Genomic DNA, 22173 nt, shown 5'->3' with positions numbered 1-22173 from the left:
TTTTAGATTGAGGGTCACCACAACATCAGGCACTGTATTAAAGGGTCTCACAATGGGAAAAGTGGAGATCAACCATTGACATGGGTTGTTCCTAGTTCTCAGTACAGGAATTGGAAGTGTATCCATGGAAAAAGGATCCTAGCATTTCCCCACTGGACACTTCTCATCATTATAGTCAATTACCAGTAATATTATGAAATATAATACCTTGAAGTTAAGAATGTACTACAGATATTTCTAAATTATTTAGTCCCAAAGCAATTCAACAGGTTCTCCAGGTTCCACTGTACTGAAGACTGAGCATAGAACATGAAGCATGTGGGGCGAACATATTACACTGAGCTACATGTCTGGTTACTCATGTTTACTTTGCTTCACTTCCTACTTTAAAACCTGATATCCCTAAGTTAAAGTAACATGAGGATATTTCTAAACGTTATCCAAGCTACAATCACACCAAGATTTATTTAAAACCCTAATGAATTAAAAGAAAATGCTTCAAATTTATTTGAGACCATTTTAATTTTTTCTATACTCATATTGGACAGTACTGATTAAATGCTGCAATTGAGACATAATGCAACATAATAAAAGTAAAAAATTATTTTATTAATAAAAATAGTTTTTGCCTAATTAAAAATAGCTTTGATTTCTGAAATTTTGTGAGTTATCTCAAGTTTACAAAATTATACTGTATATACTACTGAGAAAGATTATGCCTTATATTTTGGTACATTTCATTATACTTTATGGAGAACCTTGGCATCATATGTAAATCCAACTAAAACAAATGCTAAAAATGATTTCTATTTAAAGTCTTTCATTCCCTAATGAGCACTAGTTCATTACTGGTTAATGTTTGTAAGTCATTCATTTAGCTCTTTATGTTACAGAAGTACCATTGTCCAACTAGATCTATAGTGTTAAAACTAACACAATTTATGCAGAATACATTTTTACAAAGTACAGTCCAGCAAAGTATGCAAAAAGAAAAGAAGACTCAGTCAAAAACATCAAAGGTATTGTCTTGCTCTTTTTCAGATGGAATATGAGGTGAGTGCACATGTGTACGTGTGTGTGTGTGTGTGCATGCATGTGTATGTGCGTGTGTGTTCAGATCAAGTCTTTATATGTTGACCAGGCTAATCTTAACATAGTGGACTAAAATTGCCTTTTTATTTCATTTCTCTAAGTATCTGGGATCAAAAGTGCATACTACCATGTCAGACATTAAAAAAACATGTTATTAAATGAATAAATATAAAAGTATTGAGGAACATCTTAAATGGGGCTAAGTAACTAAACTTACTGTTTTTTATTTATATAACTTTTCAAACAATAATCTTGTATAGAATAAAGAGATATATGAATTCAAACCTAGATGTCTGTGGCTCTTATCCATTGTAGCCTATGAAGATTTCAAACAATAATCTGTGCCATGCACATAGATCTAGTAATGAAAAGCATGGTGGGTGTTATGATTTATAAAAATAACAACCCCAAGTCATTTACTTCAAATGACCTTGAGAACAGTTTTCCCCTTATAGGAAATGTGCTAAGCAAAGCTGTACCCTAGGCAAGATAGCATGCAGCCATGCTGTGTCACCGGTGGACACCAGCATCTTCTTTCCTTCAGCCTTAGCACTTACACTGTTGTTAGCAAGCAATCAGATACATTATCAAAATTCAGATCTCTCCTCCAGCAGAACCTTGACACACAATCAGAAGAAAAATCTAACTGATGCTTTTGGTAACTCTGTAGAATGAATATTCCTTTTCTAGAATAGTTTCTAGCAAAACATAAACAAAGGAAGAAAGAAAAGAAGAAAAGTAAAGACAAGTGGGAAGTAGATGTCCACTCTTTCACAAGAACCTGTACCAAAACCCTCCTCAGTGGATGCCTGCTTTACTCACTGGACAGGTCATGTCTTAATGGTTTGTTTTATAAGTTTAATCATAGTCCATAACTAGACTGAGAGACCTATCATACTTGCTGTTACCCCCAAGTAATTATGCATTCCAGAGAAAGAAAGACATTTCCTTTCAAAATGACTTAAATATGTTTTTGAAAATGGTTACTCACATTTTCAATTTTCTAAAAATTAAATAAAATAAAAGCTATATAACATGCTAGAGGACTCAATATCTAAAGGGAGGACAATGGCAATCTCCTGCATTAGAGTTACACCCATTATCAGATGTGATAAAGTAGCATCATGGAGGTTGCTGAAAGGAAAGACATCAATATTATGTCTATAGTTGTCGATGTATAGATGGAATGTTGCTTATATGTTCTCCAGCATAATATTACATTCTGATGTGTTATTGTTTATTTTAGGTGTCAATAAGTTTCAGTGAAGGGTCAATATATTATTTACTTTAAAATCCTTCAATTATGTTCAGAGTTTCATTTAAAGTTCTCTATGAGAACATCTCAAAACCATACAGAAGTCTCTAAATATTCCTGCAATCATCACACAAGAAACTACATGACACCATCACATATGATACTTCTTAATAATTTTTTCAAAACCTGTTTAATTTTTCATGATACATCATGGATGCCAGGTTTAATATTAATGCCTGGAAGGTATAATATCTGAGCTGGCAAGTTTTTATATCAACCTGACACAGGCTAGAGTCATTTTAGAAGAGGAAGCCTCCAGATTGGCACATAGAAAATCCTGCTATCTGTTTTCTTGATTGATAATTTTTGTGGTGAGTCCATCCTACAGTGATGCCATCCTCAGGTGGGTGGTCCTAGGTTCTATAAGAGAGCTGAGGAAGCCATGAGAAGCAAGCAGTAAGTGGCAGCCCTCCATGGCCTCTGCATCAGCTCCTGCCTCCAGGTTTCTGCCTTGAGTGTCTTTTTTGACTTCCCTCAGTAATAACTGTTACCTCAGAGTACAAGATGGAATAGAACCCTCTCCTCCACATGCTATTTTTAGTTATAGTGTTTGATCGCAGCAATAAAGTGACACAACATATCCTTCCTGCTAAGTGTGGCATTTACAAAGTGCTAAAGAAATATTTGTAGAATGTCTTGCTTTTGCTGTTCAACTATCTATCTGAGAATATAAAAGAGTCACCTAGAGAACGCTTATCAGTGACAGTGCTAAATCCTCTTCTACATTATGGATTATATAAAATGGTACGATGAATGTCATTATGCTGTGTTTAGATCAAAAGGTCAGACTTCAGCAGACACTTGTAAGTATACAATGGTGCTAAATTTATCTATTTCTCTTTGTAAACATGAAGTCATCACATTGCTTCAGCTCTATACACAATTACCCATAATTCCACCTCACCTTCACAGTGCCTGCATATGCTGTGCCTACATCTTTACATTACTCATTACCAAAAGGATAGATCACAGAGATTTCAAGAAACTCACACAAGACTGTTTCTCATTCAAAACAAGAATTCATTCAACCCTATGGCTTTAATTCAGTGTATTTTTCTCACATATGAGACCTTTTTGTGGTAAGGAATTAACAAAAGTTACATAATGACGAACTATTGGATATCACCATGGAATTTTCTAACAGTTATTTATGTAAAATAAAATAACCTGTTTTTAAGATTTAGAGTAACCTTAAATCACTAATCCATAAAAAATATATATTCAATAATATTGTTATGAGGATAGGTCAAGTTCAACTGTTATAAAGCCTCATAGGAACCAGAATCATTTGTAATAGACTCACTAATCTCAACCTGAAGACCAATGGTAATGGTTTCATCTGATTGAATAAGGAATGAACTGGTCATTGGCAAACAACTGACCTACACCCCCGGCCCTGAGAACTGTTCATCATTAAACTACATCATTTATTGCATGAAGAGATGACCTCTTAAATCATTTCAAGAGGTATGTATGGAGACACCTTTATGCTAGTCAATATGTAACTGGTATGTGTTACTGAATTTTCACTATAGTTGGGATGCATACAAACAAAACGGAAAATAGCATGAAATGATCATTCTCTGCCAAGATGTGAGAAGTAAAAGGCCATGGCAATCATTTTGTTGCATTTCTGTACAAAATCAGACAGTGGGAGAGACTGAAGATAAGTCCTAAGAAGAGTTACACTATAAATCTGAACACATGAATATAATTATATACAGGGTATGAACTAAATCTCTCTCCTTTTTGATTTGTTTTTCTTTCCTCTACTCTTTACCTCCTGGTGGTAGATGTCTAGGATTCTCTCCAAAGATAGCTCTTCAAAGTAGAGTTTGTCACACTCATCAAAGTCAGTGCTCACAGTCTCTGGGTTACAATTCACCACCACCGTCTTCTTGCCAAGTTGGCGCAGTGTGCGGATACTAGAGACAGCACACCAATCAAATTCCACACTGCTGCCTGCAGAGACAAGGATATTAGAAAAAGGAGTGAGAGAAGAAATATTTCTTCGGCCAATGCAGGTGAAGGAAGTCAATGCTTTCTATTAAATTCTTAAAATAGAACTTTAAACCTATTTACAAATTCTCTTAAGAGTAAGAAAAGTGGGGACTGGTTAGATAATAATAAAATATTGGCTTGAATTATACTTAAGCTAAGGAGTAGGTATCTTCATGTTTGAAGAATTCAGAGCATCAATGTCAATGGGACTGTAAAAAGATAACCTTCCTTTAATGAAGGAAATCAGAGTGAACACTCTGACTTCAATGTGCTAAACAGCTAAGCCAGCAATTAGAACACTTGAGATCTTGCTTTAATGCTTTCCCTCTTAGAGGGCTAACCCAACAGTCCCTAAGGTGACTCTCAGCTCTGACATATTTTCACTGACTGTAGAGTCCCATCCTTTATAAGAGTGAGTGAGCTTCTATAAGCTAATCTAAGCATAATAAAGGCCTGAATGACTCAAAATACCACTCTTCTGAGATACCATGGAAACAAAAGTACATGCACTAACGCCTTTGCATTAGGACATTATCTTCTAAAGAGTCTTATGTTTATGTACTTGTAGCAGCATGCTCCTCATTGTCAAGTATGTATATACCTGATCATCTGCTCGGCTATTCTCTGAACCACAATGGAACATGACAGTAATAAAGGAATCACATGAGATCGGAAATTGACACTTTCCAAAGAGAAGAGCTTAGATGGCCATGAAAGTTTTAGGTTGTATGGTCATAAACCAAACACGAATAGGTTAATTCACATCAATGTGTTGGAAACACAATCATTATCCACAGTTTTTGGAGGTGAGGCCTTTGAAAAGGAACACCTTTAGAATTAGAGTCATGCTTTAGGATCAGCCTGGGGAGAGAGTTTAATTTGATTCCCTTCTTTATGAACAAGAGTGAAAATTATGATGTAATATAATGATACAAAAGGAGATAAAATTTATAGTCGAGATTTGTGCTTGAATCCCACTCTTTTGCCACTAAATCGCTTCGTGGGTTTAAATACTATTTCTCTAGATCTAAATAATAAAACATTTATCATAACAACATTTGTTTGGTGAGCAGTGAGCTCTTAGAATAATGGAATCAATGTTTATAAAGGGTACTAGAAAACTATAAAGCCTTATATAAACACATTATCACATTACCAATGTGGTATGGACCACAGCCCAGCACCATTATTCCATGCTCATCAAATTTGATGTCATGCTCCTGAAGGGGAAAAGAAAAATATTGAAATTATAATGTCATTCTTCCATCTAATTAAACTACTTGCCCCATCTCTAAGTGTGTCTTTCACATGTGCACTTCTATTAGTCTTAGGAAATTCCTAAGTGTTAGAGTCTCACAGAAGCTCTATTTTTTAAGTTGATGTGGCTCAATATTTGCAACTTAATCACGAGAATACAGCAGATCCTCATATTCTCTCACTTGCTTGGTTCCACTGTTGAGGCAATTCCTAACAGAGTGAGTGCAGGCATTCCTCATGGCATCTTTCCCACACAATGCCACTTCTATTATCAATATCAGTAGATAATCAGAGGTGAAAGCTATACATTCCCTAAGTTAGGCTAACCGCTGAACCCAGAGCAATCCACATGTGATGATCTTTGTAGTTCCTACCTGGCCATTGTAGGTAATATATAAGTAATTTGTTACTGATGGGTATTCTGCGGCCAATGTATCAATCTGCAAAAGAAAATTCGTCACGTGGTGAGATTTTTTTTTTTACTTTTCACAGTTTTTAAAGACTAGAAATTCTGTGCTATTCCCACATTTCTTTAATGTCTAGTACTGTCAAATATAAAGCCAGGAAAAACTAAGGTTAATTATGATAGCCAAGGAGTCAAAAGAAATAGCAATATAATCTAGTGGCCACTTGAGCAGTAAATAACTAGGCATTGCTCGGTGCTTCCTTGGAACCCTCAGTAGTAGTGTCCACATAAAATGACCATACATCACAAGGACCACTGACTCAACCAGGCACCTAAAGCAGCGATGGATGAAGTCTATGTGAGGCAAAATGCCATGCATGGAAGGATGTTTCTGGTTTGCAAATTAATGTATAGGATTTAAGTTAGTGTTAGTACTAATGTGTAACACGGATACCAGAAAGCACAAACAGGCAGTGGGGAGCCCAGATCTCATTGGACATAATTGGAAAAAAAGTAAATCAATTCTACTCTCAGGGGTCACTGGCACAGCTTAGTGAGCAAGAATTTGGGGCTGACAGGGCAAGCCGGTGTGAAGCTCGTAAGAGAAAAAGAAAGGTAATAATCGCTGAGCAGAAAATATTTAGAATCCAGTTTGTGACCTAAAGGCTTACATGTGCTCCTTAAACCCACAGATAAAAGTCAATGATTCTAAAGGACAAAAAGCAGCTGGTGGTACTTTAAGCCAAAACACTCCTTCCATTAAAAGAAAAAAAAAAAAAAAAAAAAAAAAAAAGAGCCAACCAAATGGCGTACCTATGAAAGTTCATGTGTGATTGTCATGAATGCTGGATGAGATCATTACTTCCAGCCCCACCACCATGAATATGAATGAACCATAATGATGGGGCACTTAAAATAAAGTATTGACCTTTAAAAAGTTAGTGCCCAAAGAGATAATGATTTTTTTCCCAGAGGCTCAGCCCCTGTGCTGACCCATATATTATTCCACCAAGATTTCTGTCACTACGTATATGTTTAGACATAGGTCAAAGACAGAGATCATCTTGGTTACTGTATTTAAAGCATAGAAATCATATTTTCTTTACATCCCACGGCCCCTTTGTCTTTATCCATTCATGCACAAGTCACCCCTGTGCTGCATAAACCCAACAACATCATGGGCATCAGTCAGATTAGAGTTGTCTTCTAAGCACTGTTTGTTAGTAGTAATTTTGAGAAGATACCTACATGTCAAAACAAAAATCCTTAATAGAAAGAGATATTGAATTACCTGTTTAACCCAAGGGTGGATGTTTTTCTTTAATCTCAGCTCTCTTGTCTGGGCTTCAGTCAGTCCCAAACATTTTGAAATCTGCTTGTCTGAGAAGCCAATCTCTTTGGCCTTCCTCAGAGTTTCTTCTGTAACAGACTCACTGGGATTTAATGGAAAAGAAAGATTTAAGTTTAAACCAAACACAAGCACCAAATAAAAGTGAACTGTTCCATTTCATATGCACAAAATATGCTCTTACATTCCATCTCTAAGCATATTCATGTCTCTTTTATTTCAAAAACTCACACATATATTTTCTTTAAGCCATTGGGATGCCTCTGGCATTGGCAATGCTGACACTTCTATAAACTTCTCTCTCTGTCTCTCTCCCTCTCACTGTCTTTGTCTCTCTGTGTTTCTCTGCCTCTCTGTATCTCTGTCTCTGTCCCTCTCTGCCTCACTGTTTCTCTCTTTCTCTGTCTCTCTGTTTCTCTCTGTGTCTCTCTTTGTCTCTGTCTCTTTATCTCTGTCCCTCTTCTCTTTAAAATCTTATGTTTATGGTTTTAATAAATTTTACTCTTCACTAATAACTAGGGACTTCCTTTTATACAGTGAGAAGTGACTATATAAGCCAGTGTTGCCCCATTGGTCATTCCACCCTTCTCACTCTGTCTTATATCCATTGCAGCTGGTGCAACTCTTGTCAAAGCTCAGCCTGTGACACATGTCCCACTCAGACCATCTTCTCTCTGTGTGTATATTCAGCCATTGTCATGGGATCCATTAACCTATCGACATAATGATCTATAAATGCGTGGCTTCTTTTTTAAAGTTGAACTTTTACTCTAGGTCTTTATATGTGTGAAACAGGAATCTATTTGAACTGGGTTTCCAACATTACATAAGACTGCACATTCTCTCCACAAATAGCTCACTTATCAGATTATTCCCAAAACCTAGCACATTACCTGGTCCACAGACAAACATTTATTAATTCATGAAAATTATTAGTCTAATTTTCAATGTAACAGAAAAGGCACAAAAGTGATTAAAGCCACCCTTTAACCTAAATTTCAAAACCAATACGAAAATAATTGGTAAAGAACCAAGGTTCATAAAAATAAAATGCTACTATAAACCATCGATTGCCTGATACCTGAGGGCTCCTTCCAGCAATAGCTGACACAATAAAATTAAATTACAATGGTTTAGTATTTAATACAATAAAACTGAAATATGCAGCTGTGGTATCAGAAGATCTAACTCATAGCAAATAAAACACTTTTCACAAAACTTAAATAGTATATAGTTGAGGAGGAGGACAAGTCATTTGATTCAGTAGGATAACTGGTAAATTACCCATGTTTCAGTAAATAATCTCAGCTCAAATGTAGGCAAGCATCCATAATTAAAAAATCATGGAGTTTAGAGAAAATGTGGGATGAAAATAAGAAAGAAAGAAAGAAAGGAATAAAGAGAGAGAAAGAGAGAGAGAGAGAGAGAGAGAGAGAGAGAGAGAGAGAGAGAGAGAGAGAGAGAGAAAGAAAGAAAGAAAGAAAGAAAGAAAGAAAGGAGGAAGGGAGGGAGGGAGGGAGGGAGGGAGGGAGGGAGGGAGGGAGGGAGGAAGGAATGAACGAAGAAACAAAGGAAGAAGCAAAGAAAAAGAAGCAAAAAAAAGAAAGTTGGCATGGAGCTGGAGAGATGGCTCAGAAGCTAACATCTCTTGCCCTGGCAGAGGACCTGAGTTCAGTTCCAGCACACACATAGAGACTCATAACATATAACAGTGTATAACTCCTATTATAGGACATCCAATGCTATGTTCTGACTCTTGCAGGAATCCAAGGAGGTACATACATGATGTACATACATACAAGTAGCTAAAATATTCATACACATAGAATCAAAGAAAATAATTCTTAGAAATAAACATGAGAAACTTTGTGAAGAAAGAAGTATGTCAACAAGAGTGGGAGAGGATAAGAGAGGGTTGTGGGGATGATAAAAAGTCATTAAAATGAACTATGGACACATTTGAAATTGTCAAAGAATAAAAATTTTAAGTGTTTTTTTTTAAAGTAAATCATTTCAAATGGCACAGGAACAATACAAACAAAATTTCAGTACATCATTTAAAACCTTGGGCAACATAAAGGTGTTATTATTAAACAACTATAGTACATGCCACAAATAAAGTGTTAAAATAGGCACACTGAGCATTTTGCACATTTTGTGCATATCCTGTATGTAAATTTTAACATGAAATATATGCTCTATGTCCCCAGGACACATAGAAGCTTTTGAGGCCATTACACATATCTCCCTTCTGTGTCCTGTCTTCTGTGCTCACTGTTCCAAAGAAGGTAGGTATTTATCAACACATATTTAATCCTCTTCCATAAGTAAATGCATTAAGTTCAAAAGACAGCCATGTATAAACAATTTGTATCAAATAAGTCTGCTTCATTATATCTTAGAGACCACCCCCTGAACATACTAGAGACTATCTACAAAAAAAAAAAAAAAAAAAAAACTCAATCATAACTGTATCAGAAATAAAATTATTCTTTCAAATAAAAAAATATAAATGAATTGAATCATTAGCACTTCACATGTTTTAATCATCAACTTTTAATTAATTTATGTTCTAAGTTTTAAAAAAAAGAGATGAGTGAGTGTGTGTGTGTGTGTGTGTTGTGTGTGTGTGTGTGCGCGCGTGTGCATGCATATGTTTATGTGCGCTATTTCCTTAGGCTTTAGTATTGGTTTTACTGTAGATTATTTCTGCTTTGACTTTCCCAAGTCCATTTTTTTCTTATTGGACCTAAAGACTCCTCTGTCATTCCTCCCAATGCCTTGAATTTGTTGTTTAATTGCTATTTAGAGTTTTAACATAAGTAGGTTTTGATATGTATGTATTTCCTCATAGCAATGCATTTGCTGAGAAAATTATTGGATTGCTGATATTTCTATTGTTCCAGACTGAGATATGTCAAGCCCTTTGCTACATGCTCAAGAACTGTGCTGTCCACAACACAAGCCACTAGTCAGCCGGCTATTTAAATAATAAAGGTTTCTTCATAAACTTTCATCGGTAGTCACTCACCTTCCAATTTGCTTGATAACCACACAAAGTCACTCTATCCAACAATGCAACATACAGAATATTCCTCCTGGCAATTTCTACTGAAAACTGATGCCCAAGGTGATATGGGGGAATATTTGACACAGAGGAAAGATGTGGATCTGAAATAACTCACATGGGGGTAAGCTGCATGGTGTAACGTGAGGTCAAAGAAAAGAGATAAAGTGCAGGAGGCTGCATTTGAGAAATATTCCAGCAACAGCGGGCTGAGAAAATAAATGTAAAGACAGTTCAGCTCTATAAAGGTGAAGGGTGGTGATGGGTATTCTATAAGTAAGGGCAACCGTATGCCAAGTAACCTAGAGCAGTCATGCTCAAGAAGGATACGGAAATACACTGAGAGCCTGTAGCTAGAACATGCAATGGAACGTGGCCGGGCACAGCAGAGCAGGCAAGTCACTTATGTGCACAGATGCTTGGTGAATCTGTGTGTGTCTCAGGAGTGAGCAATGGGAGATAAAATCCAAAATGTTTGCATACAAAGAGGCCTTAGTGTGTTAGAGATGGACAAACAGCCATTAGTCTGTCAGTCCTAGACCAGAGCTCTTCTCAAAGGCACCCCTGCATACAATACCAGGTGAGAATTTTACAACCAAGGTATCAAGCTAGGTGTGCAGTGCAAATTTCAGGATTGGGAGCTGATTCTTAGAAGAGTTTCACAGCAAACAAATGAACTATTTTAACACCGACTCTTCTGTAACTAGACCAACAACCGCCATGATGTTTTGGCATATCTTGAAAACGAGAGCTCGCTGAACCAGACTGATTATTATATCAATGTTCAGAGTATGAATGAAAGCAAATGCTGGACATCTGGGATTTTGTGCGAAGTTCACGAAAGATTGTTCTAAGAGTCCATTCTCTGCTATTAATTTCTGCTTTGAGACATGACACATTATATAGCAATGTTCAGTCATCTTCCGTGAGAAATGGGGGCTAATGCTGACCCACCGTGGCAATTGCAAAAACAGACCAAGCTTTTCTGCCCAAGCTAGAAGCTGTGTGATTGCAAGTAGACCAAACCCTAAAGCAGAGAGCGCAGCATCTCTGTCTCCTGGTGTTGTCACTTCTGTGCAAACAAAATTGACTGACATGCCTTTATACTCGGAAGGAAACTGACTTGATTCCAGCCTCTTCTGATACAAACCTTCATTCTGTAACCCCATTACAATAAGGAGAGGAAAAGGTTTAAAGACATGACTTATTAGCTTAAGGCCAGTGAATCAGATAAGGTTAAACTTCCTCAGAGTTCACGTAACCGTACCTAAGTAGGTGGTTCTCAACCTGTGGGCTACAACCTTTTTGGGTCAAGGGTTTCTTTCACGGGGTCACCTAAGACCATCAGAAAACACAGAGATTTCAATTATGAATCATAACAGTAGCAAAACTACAGTTATGAAGTAGCAACAAAATAACTTTATGGTTGGAGTCACCACAACATGAGGAACTTTACTAAAGGGTCACAGCATTGAGAAGATTGAGAATCACCATCCTAAATGACCAAGAACCTCTTTTAACAGCCTCAGATGCACCTCCTCCTTTCCTGCCCACACCTACAGTTTGCTAAACAGCACTTCCATCTTCATTCCAAAACCATGATTTTACTCTTGCCTTTTCGTTTTCTTTCTTTTTCAAACTAGTTAGAACTGTATTTTAGGGCAAGGGAAAGTAACAATTTTATTTTTCCAAAGGGAACTAAAAATCTTCATTTGGAACAAACGCAAAGCACAGTAATCACTGAAATAAATATAAATGCTCGATTTGTATACAAAACTGTATTTTGAATCCTCAGCGGGGAACGCTCCATTTGTGTTATATTATAAATCAAGGGAGCATTATACCCAGCGAGGAGAGTGATCAGTTGAAGGGAACATGGCACACTAAAGCACGGGGTTTGAAAACGCATGCAATAAATGATCCTTCTATTATTGGATAATTGTGTGTGTGCTGGGATCTGGTTTCTTTTCACACTTTTAAGCATATGTACATCAAATCTACATTACAGAGCTACATCTTCTAAAATATGCTGTAGATACAACTTTTATTTGCCCAGCCTGCTTTTCTTCTCAGAGTTCAAAGGTAAACTCTTCAAAGAGTGGACTTTCATGGGGTCCTAGCAAAATCTACATGACAGACAATGTCACAGCTCATGCCTGGGACATAGGGCTCTCAGAATCCCTGGCTTCTCTCTACATAGCAGCGCAGAATAAAGGAGTAAAAATGTAGGAGATAAAACGTCTTCAATCGAGACAATGGGAGTATTGCTCACTCTGCTGTCTTCTCTTACTGGTTAGACATCTTGGCTCTGCTTCTCCAGCAGGGGAAGCCCCTTGTGTGTTCTCTGGGTTTAAACAACACAAGCTTTCCTCTCTCTTTCTCAGACTCCCAAGGTGGATCTTGTTGTTGTTTAAAATTCTACCCTGTAATATCCGAGACTCCCTCCACTCACACTTGGTCTTCAATAATAAATGATGAAAGGAAATGGAATAAGTTCTCCTTAATGAGGAAATTTTCACCTGGCTCGAGGAGCTGGGGAAATCTATTAAGGGATTGGAATAGCGCCTGCAGCATCACATTTACCAGGGGAGCTTTGCACTCACGGGGTCCTCTCTGCCACTTGACTGCCTTCCTCTGATCCACCAACTCACAAGCCATGCTAAACAAATTTTCCTCCATATTGCACGAGCTCTAATGTGAAAATAAGCACTTTACGGAGCCTGCAATTATGAGATGGACCTGCAATTTTATCATTGTCCTTTCTCTTAGGAAAAACAGAAGGCAAAAGCTGGGAGCGCTGGTCCTGGTGCTCAGGAAATGACCCCAGGTCTAATAAGAGCAGAGAAACAGCGGCCTGCTCTCATCCTGCAAACCCTTGCCTACTTCTGCCCCGGGGTTTGAACAACATTGCTAATAATTTTTGGCATTTCCAAATATTAGTACTGTGCTGCAATCATGCTATCGCCACTGGTGGGAGGATGATTTCCCATGTCATCTTTTTTCCTTTGGGGAAAGAGGCCAAGCCTATATCCTTAAGAGAACTACAGAAGAAACTCTGCAAAATCGTGAGTGGTGTTCAGAAAAGCAGAAGACAACAGGGAAACCACAAGCTATGTGTTATTAGCATCTCTTCATTTCTGATAGGATCATGGCATGTTCCTCTGTAGCAATGGGGGTCTTTGAAGGAATGTCAGACCTTCATATCTGCACATGACACACAGGGCAGACATGAGCCATACCAGTGTCTGTGAGAAAGCATGGCATCTTGGAAGTGGTTTAACATGACCTGAGTCAAGCTGGCATTCATAGTTTCGTAGTATCTGAAGTACTGGTTCTCAACAGACAGCATTGTGTAAAACTGTACTTTAGCTTGAAAGATGGAAACCATACTATCAGCTATAAAACTTCGCAAGAAAATGATACCGTAGCTATTTTAAATAGTCTATTTTTAATGTCTGTATGCTACATGATTACCTCTCTTCCATTTTATAATTTTCTGCTTATTTTTGTGTCCAATGCCCTGGGCATGCAAATAAACACATTATCACTAGTTTACATCCTCAGCCATATCTTCATCTTTAAATAAATTTTAGAATCCTTGGTGATTCAGAAATACAATGGTATTAGTTTCAACCTGTTAAGGCTACTCACACTCTGTCAAATTTAATAATGTAATTTTCCTGTGACTATGAATACCAAAGTACTAATTATTTCCAGGTGTGGTGGTAGATGCCTTTAGTTCTAAGGAGGTAGAAGCAGGCAGATCTCTGTGAGCTTGAGGCTAACCTGGTCTACACAATGACTTCCAGAATTGTCAGAGCCACATTATAGAGAGACACTGTCTCAGTATGCCCATATACCTCTCCCCCTTTGTCTCTTCCCATCCTAGATTGCATCCTTGTATACAGCCCTTGAGGTAGTGATGGACATCTTTGTTTTCAGTCCTTGAAAATGAACAATGAAATTCTGAAGGGAATGCTCCCAGGTGTTTTGGGTACCAACAGGAGGCATGGTCGTTCCTACACTCCATCTCTGTGGCATCTCGGGTCTTAACAAGTAAGGATACCCTAGGGGAGCAACATTCTCTATAATTTTGCCAGCATGATTTTTATTCTCTGTTATTTTGTTTTTCCTCGATGTGCAAGAGGAGGTTCGTGCACTAATTTAAATATATGCATATTAGTAAGTATGTTAGAAGTTACTATTAATAAAGCAAATGTTTTAAAGGACATCCTCAGAGATCTTCATTCCTTTAAAAATTCTGTTTACATCTTCTAAAGATGGCCTTTGAGGTTTCTTCCTGTCAGGCTGCCTGAATGGTCCCCCAGAAGAGCTCTAGAAAAGGGCATGTTCATTACGATACTCCTGCTCTAAGTGAGGTCAACTATTCATGCAGGAAAATGTACAGCTCACGACATGACAGCTGAAGAGAGCTGATCTCCAACTGTCTGTTTAAAAGCTATGTCTCTAAAGAGCTTTGAAAAGGAGTTGTTGACTAGAAATGAAGGCAGGGGTACTGAGCTGGAGTCCTTGACTTTTCCTCTCTCACATGACATAAAGCATGGCAAACACTCTGGTGTGACTTAGTTTCACCATCGACAGTAAGTAGGAGCATACTATTTCCCGGCTCCATCAATAATACGACATGCTTTAAGGTCTCAAGAGAAATACAGATATCGTCATTAAAAACAATCTCTGAATTTCGCCTCAACCTTTTTTACCAAGTAAACCAGCTCTGTTAGCATAATTAAAAGAATTCATAGAGATTTCTCATCAAGACTTCAAAATGGGGCCATGTCTTTAATTCCAACATGTGGAAGGTAGAGAGAACCAGACCCCTGAGTTTGAGACCAGCCTGATTTCAGTTTGAGTTCCAGGACAGCCAGGGCTACACAGAGAAACCTTTGTCTCAAAAACAAAACAAACAAAAAAAAAATGGCCCAAAATGTACATTTTTGAAGATGTATATTTTTTCCAGAAAAAAATATATATAAATGTTGCCTATTCTCAAAAAATAATAAAAACTTCTTCCTGAAAGTATTATAGTCCTTGGTGCTTACATATATATGATCTGTATTTAATGATACAAAACAATTAGATAAATCTTACTTTATTAGCAAATGGCTCATCTAGAACCTTCCTAAATAATTAGAAAAACACCTAACACCAGATCAGCTTATTTCTTGGACTATCCATCTTGCAGTTAGTAATTTGGTTTTTCCTTTTTAAGCAACTGAGAATTGTGTGTTCAATTACCTTCTCCCTTCTTTGCTACAACTGAGAATTTTTTTTATTTTCATTAAGACCAATAGTATTTCTGTGTTTAATTGGTATATTATCATATAAATTTTACTGATTGCTCAATTCATGCTGATTCCCAAGAAAATATAAGATAAATAGACAACTCTAAATCATTTGTATACATTCCAGGATTTATGCTCTTCCTTAGAATTGTGAACTCTATTTGATACTCTTACAAATCAAGGAAAGTTCTTACTCTAAAACAACTAGTGCAAATGCATAGTAAGCAAGTGCGGTGGCTCAGAGGGTAAAGGGGCTTGCCACCAAAGCCTGAAAACCTGAGTTCAATCCCAGCATCCACAATGGAAGGAGGAAACAACTCTACTACTCTAACTACATACCCCATAGCATGTACTTTTATTCACACATAAACATCACACACATGCACACATGAATAGTAAATTTTAACTTAAAACAAATAACAAGATTAGCATAAGAAATACCAGCAACTATACTTCTCACTTCCTACATAGAATTCATCTCCTCTTCTACTACATGTTTCTCATAGCATACCTACCTATATGGCTTTCCTCCTATCTCCCTATAATTAACTTCACTGGGCTCATTCAACTCTCTTCCATTCCAACAACCCCTACTACATTATTCCAGGCTGTTGAAAGTGTCCTCCCATTGATTTATTTTATAGGAAATTTTCTCTTCAAGCTGCTGCTGTTGTAGCAATGGGATGTTTTAAAGCAAAGCAAGCATAGTTGCCTTGAACTAAGACTTGACTCCAGCATGGACCATGTGAAACCTTGGAGAATTAACTTAAGTATTCAGGACCCTCATTTATAGAATGAAATATACAAGAAGATGATCTCAGGTCACTCATGTTGAGATATAAGATATATATGCAAGAGTATTAGTCCTATGAGCTTTAGTCTTCATTCAATTTCCCTGAATTAACATTTTCGTGTTTACCATGTTCATCAATGAAGCCAATCCACGTGCAGCTATTTATATAGATTATAAGCACATTGAAGACAGGTTAATAACTAAAAATTATTCTTCAACAAATGATACTGGACCTAGTACAAGACCTTGTACACAATAGGTAGCAAATAAATATTCATTAGTAATTGCTAGTAGATGAACATGGTTATTAATAAAAAATAATGACATCAAGTAAATGACTATTCCATCATGCTGCAACTAGAAAATATAAATAAGCAAGAAATTATTGATGATTAATAGATTTAGATTTACACACTTGGAGTATATGTGCTTTTTAATCAATTTAATGCTTTTAATTTTTTCAGATGTAAAATTAATATTGAGAAATATATAAAGCATAATATGAATTATCAGAATAGCATTCTGCCAAGCTTTTGAGTAAAATATCTTGTTCATACCAGAATCATAAGAATGCTTCTATACTTGAAAAAGTCACAATTATTGTTAAACTATGACATTCTTATTTAACTAATAGGTGAGGGTTTTCTCAGGACATTAAATGTTTTGTGTAAATTTTTGTATCATGTATAATTAAATAGGTTATTAAAATTAATTGAGTCATATTACACCCATAAGATTACTTAAAATAACCTATCTCATCACATAAAAAAATAAAATCAAATTAAAATATAATGCACTTTTGTATTAGTTCTGGGACATAAAATTTCCCATAGCAATACTTCTGTTTTTAAGAAAAAAAAATATTCTTGTTTAAGTACTCTTCAATTTTAATACTCTCAAAGAACTTCACAGCCAGGCAAGATGGCACATGCCTCTAATCCTAGCACCCAGGAGGTAGAGACCAGAACATCAGGAATTCAAGGCCGAGCTCTGCTACCTAGTGAGTGAGTTCAAGGCAAACAGTGTCTTCCTGAAATACTGTCTCAGAAAATCAAAGGAACAAAAGAAAAACAGACAAAGAAAATTCACTGTATAGATGGCTAGGAACATGAAGACTAAAGACACAGAACAGGAATATGTCGGGACCGGAAAAGTGGATGTCCTGTCATGTTTAACACTTCACACATCACATTCAGTACCTTGTGTATCTGCCTAGTAAAATAAGAAGGGGGCGTGTGTTATAATTAGGATTAAACTAAGAAATACAGTAAGTTGGTACTGCTGTAAAGTACCATTTCCTGAGAATAGAATCAGGACTGCTCTAAATTACCCTACCAAAAGCATCTTGTTTCTACATCCGAAGGAATAAATAGCATCACAAGTATGTTATTTCAAAATAAACAAATTCTAACAAGCAAGTATGCTATATTCATATAAGTTTCCTCGAGTTACTTCTCTATTTAATGGTTTAAACCAGAAATTACAAATTAACACCAGAAACCAAAGCACAGACAGTCTCACTCTTATGTGTAAGCTCTAACAACTCTTGGGTGACACTTTCCCTTGGAAACTTCAATCAAATGTAAGCACAAAGTGTTCTTGTCTGATTTTGCCATGCCTTGTGAGCAAGTTAAATAAAAAGTCAATAGAAACTAGCATGTGGAGGAGAGGGCATTCAAAGGGACTGTTCCAGCTAAGGTGACACCTGCATTATTACATCAGCCAGGAGTTTCTGGCTGCAGGGAAATGGCCGACTTTACTGAGCTCAATTTACCACTTGAATGCCCAAGCAGAACTCACTAGGCTTTCCTGAGATTGTTTCCCTAAGCAATAGGCATGCCTGTGATTTTTCAGCACCCACCAATGTGCATAGTTTATCACACAAACATGGTGAAGTTCAGATGGAAACCGGACCCTTTAAAACTGTACTCTCCCCTTCTTCACGCCATTCATTATAGCATTAAGGGGAGATGGGGGAAGAGAAGCAAATATTCATATTATTGGAATTGATGTAGCATAAAAAAAACATAGAAGCCCATAGAATATTGGATAAGAGTAATTTCTGTATTTTCATAAACCAATAGCAAATTTCATCAATCATTCATAGAGAAATAAATCCAAACCTTCGCTTCTAAAGTCTAAACTATATCTCACTAGATACATACACTACTGTTGAGCATCTAAAATGATGGGTAACAAATTCCTTTAAACTGTTATCTCCAATCTGACTAATGTAAGAGGCATCGTGTGAGGTGAAAGCCAGAAGGCAGGATAGGTTGTTCCAGGAAAATCACAGTCGCCATAAATGGTGGGAAACCTTCCATCTGCTATCGTAACACAGACAAGCTGTTTCTTCTTTAAATCACTCGCTTGAAGGAAAACTGTGAAGCTTCATGCAGCTTTATTGTGGCCAGGTTTTTAATGTAAACTTCCCTAAATTTTGCAGGTTTACACCTGAAGTGGGTTATTAGAAATAGCGACATGCAACCTCTGAGCAGCCAACAGGCTCATAGTTTTCTGACCTGTTCATATCCCTTTAAATATTATGGTTGCCTTTCAGTTGAAAAATGTTCAGTTCAATTTGATGCTATAAATAAAATGTTTGGAACATAAGGTCCTAAAGTATTTCTTGCTCACAAATGAGCCTACTTATATTTAATTACAGCAATAGCATCCTAGCTAAAGGATCTTCTCTTTTTTGTCTGGGCACTGCTAATACAATTTAAATGATTGTCATAGCCCCGGCTATATGCAGATAAAGCTACTGTGCCTCTATTGGCAAACTTAATGCTAAGGAAGGCATTTGTTATATGTAGTCTGAGTTATTCTAGATGGTACCTAACACACCTGTAAACTATAAACATGCATGTCTGTGTATGTGTGCACATTTAATTCTTCTAGAACTTTAGTCTTAACTTCTCAGACTCCTTGCAAATAATCTATCAATGTGTAATGATCTGTTGCTGTTGTGCAGTTGATAGGAAATTTGGTAAGTACTAGACCTCTAAATTCCAACACACACACACACACACACACACACACACACACACATAAACATCCTATAGAACAACACATCAAATTCAGTAACAAGAAACTTTCTCGGAGCCTAAACAGATAATTCACATCAGTGGTGTTACCTTGTGCTGATTAATGTCTGTGTACCATTTATAAATCTGATGAACTGCCTAGCATGTTCTTCATCAGCACTAATAAAGACCACATGAAAGTCAGTGAACACAAGAGAAAGGGGGAAAGTTTGTCTGAGGCTGCCTAAGTAACAGGCATCCCCTAAATTAGTAAAAATGGATATTGTCATGGAAGCATCATATATGTCACCATCTCTGTGCTTGTGGTTTGGTGTGGTGAAACAGTGATCAGAACTGAGTTCTGGAAGGGACACACGCAGTGTTAAGACACTAATCTGATGATCACAACACATCACCTCAAATGATCACACTGATGATGGCTGGGATCCCTTGCTGTAATTTTCCCCTAGAAACGTGCAAATGTTGCAGAAGGATTTAAGGACATGGGCTCCATAGTTATGCAGTGGCAGGAAACATTTGGAGTCCTCTCAACATACATCAAATAAATAATTACCTCCTGGGCCCACATCCAAAGTCAGATTTTCCAACACAGACGCAGTCAAGGATTTAGAGCAAGGTAAACCATAAACAAACGTGAATGTAAAAAGAACCACCGGTCTTTTCAATCCTTATCCAAACTGGCAACAAAGTCTACTCCTTGATGTCAACTGACGATAAGGGGTTTCTACTACTTGGGGAATTATGCATAATTCGATAACTTAATCTTTCGGGACATTTAGAAGTTTCTGAGGAAATAAAAGATTTTGTGGCCCAGGAAACTAGTAGGAACAAGCAAAACTGAGCCAGGAAACTTGAGTCTCAAGTACTTGGAATCAGACAACTCTAATATCCTTTTGACCTCGGGCATTTATATGCTATAAAAGAGTGGAAACAGCTAAGTTCAGTGGTCAAGCACTCTCCTTGCTTGTATAACATTTATAACAAACATCACATTGCTATATGCTTAAATCAATGAACCCCAGGAAGATAGTGAACTGTACACACAGTATCTACCAGATAATAATACAAAATTTACAGTTAGTGCCATTTGAGTCTCACTGCGTGTGTTTGGGTTTTATGCCATAATAACCATCAAAACTATTTATACGGCCTAGATCATGGTTTTGAACCTTTAACATTATTACAAGCTCTGAGTTAGCTTTATACAGATCCTTGTGAACAAATGAAAGAATATTATTTGATTATGAATATGCTTATATCAGAAAATAGAAGCTAAAAGTGTCAAACTATCGTCAAGTGCATGCAACAGAATTAGTGGAGACACTTTTAGGTTGCCTATAGCAATGGGTTGCTCCTACTCTCCAAAGACCTTTCCCTTTTTTCTATCAAAATGCACTTTTTCCTGATTAGTTGTAGTCTTAACATGACTGCTAGATGTAGCAAGAACTATTCAAATAGAACATAAAGTTGACCCCCAACCCCCGTGCCCACAAATTAGACCTTATATCAAAGGCACACTTCGATCACAATAGCATCTGCTAGTCTGCACTCTAAGACTGTTTGGTGCACTGCGAGTTTCTTGCGCCCCCGTGTGGTTTCACTAGAGCGCTTACATAAGCCTTGGAAATCTTTTGCCTAAAACTGAGCAGTGGAACGGACTATATATAATTCAACATGGAAGTTTTGCTGGTGTCATAAACCAAGGAAAGAAGCCCTAAGTCAGCAAAACCCTTAGACAAATGTATAGGTTCCTTCTCTCTTATTTGCTGACGACTGTTCAATTTACACAAGCTCTTAAAAGGATAGCTACAGGCAATGGTGCCCAGTCTCATCCTTGTTTGGCAAAAATCCTTGTGTACAAAATCAAGAACTTAACATGGGTAAAACCCAGGAGCAACCCTCTTCCAGATCTCTCATTGTCCTCAACATTTTATGTAATTAAATTGTCTGCATATCCCTAAGCCATTTTAAAATAACATATACTATCAAATCTCTCCCCAAATATATCCCTAGGCTTAGCGATGAGATTTCTTTCCAACATAAGTGAGTTTCAGTATGAGGGAGAGAAACCAAAGAGGCTCTTACATCTTAATTTGGTAATAGGTGCTCTTCCTCTCAAAGATGAATGTGTAAAACCTGTCTAAGCCAGAGACAACCCAATAGGTAGCCTTCAAACAAAAATTAAAAAGATGCATTTTAAATATCAGACATTGTCAGAATATTCTAAACATAAAATGAAACCTATAAATAATTGGCCATAAAAAAATAAAATGTAAATTAATCAGAGGTAAAGATGTTATTAACAGAAACATGAGTATGGCTCACTTATATGCTGAACTAAAAGTCCACATATTGATAATATCAGTAGAATACAAGGAGAATAACTTCTCTATCAATAGATAGTAATTTGTAGGTTAATATTAAAATCAGAACTAGGCTTCAAAACTGAAAAGAACATGTACATAAAATCGGAATATTATTTGTTGACTGTCTTATTAACATTATGTGAAACAATAAATATTTATAAATGTACTCTAGTTACTC

The 22173-nt window shown here is 36.8% G+C and overlaps 1 protein-coding gene across 1 annotated transcript in view; it reads right to left on the bottom strand.

Moving 5' to 3' along the window:
• CPS1 (carbamoyl-phosphate synthase 1) overlaps positions 1-22173 on the bottom strand; it is a gene marked incomplete at both ends in the record, with an annotated part of 104874 nt that overhangs the window by 29475 nt on the left and 53226 nt on the right. Inside the window, 4 exons of the mRNA XM_080932798.1 lie at positions 4188-4369; positions 5565-5628; positions 6040-6105; positions 7363-7504. Coding sequence (XP_080788924.1) covers positions 4188-4369; positions 5565-5628; positions 6040-6105; positions 7363-7504 — 454 coding nt within the window. The remainder of the gene's footprint in view (positions 1-4187; positions 4370-5564; positions 5629-6039; positions 6106-7362; positions 7505-22173) is intronic.

This window comes from Micromys minutus (assembly GCF_963924665.1).
Source record: "Micromys minutus genome assembly, chromosome: 19".
NCBI lineage: Eukaryota > Metazoa > Chordata > Mammalia > Rodentia > Muridae > Micromys > Micromys minutus.
This window is presented reverse-complemented; position numbering and strand designations above follow the sequence as displayed.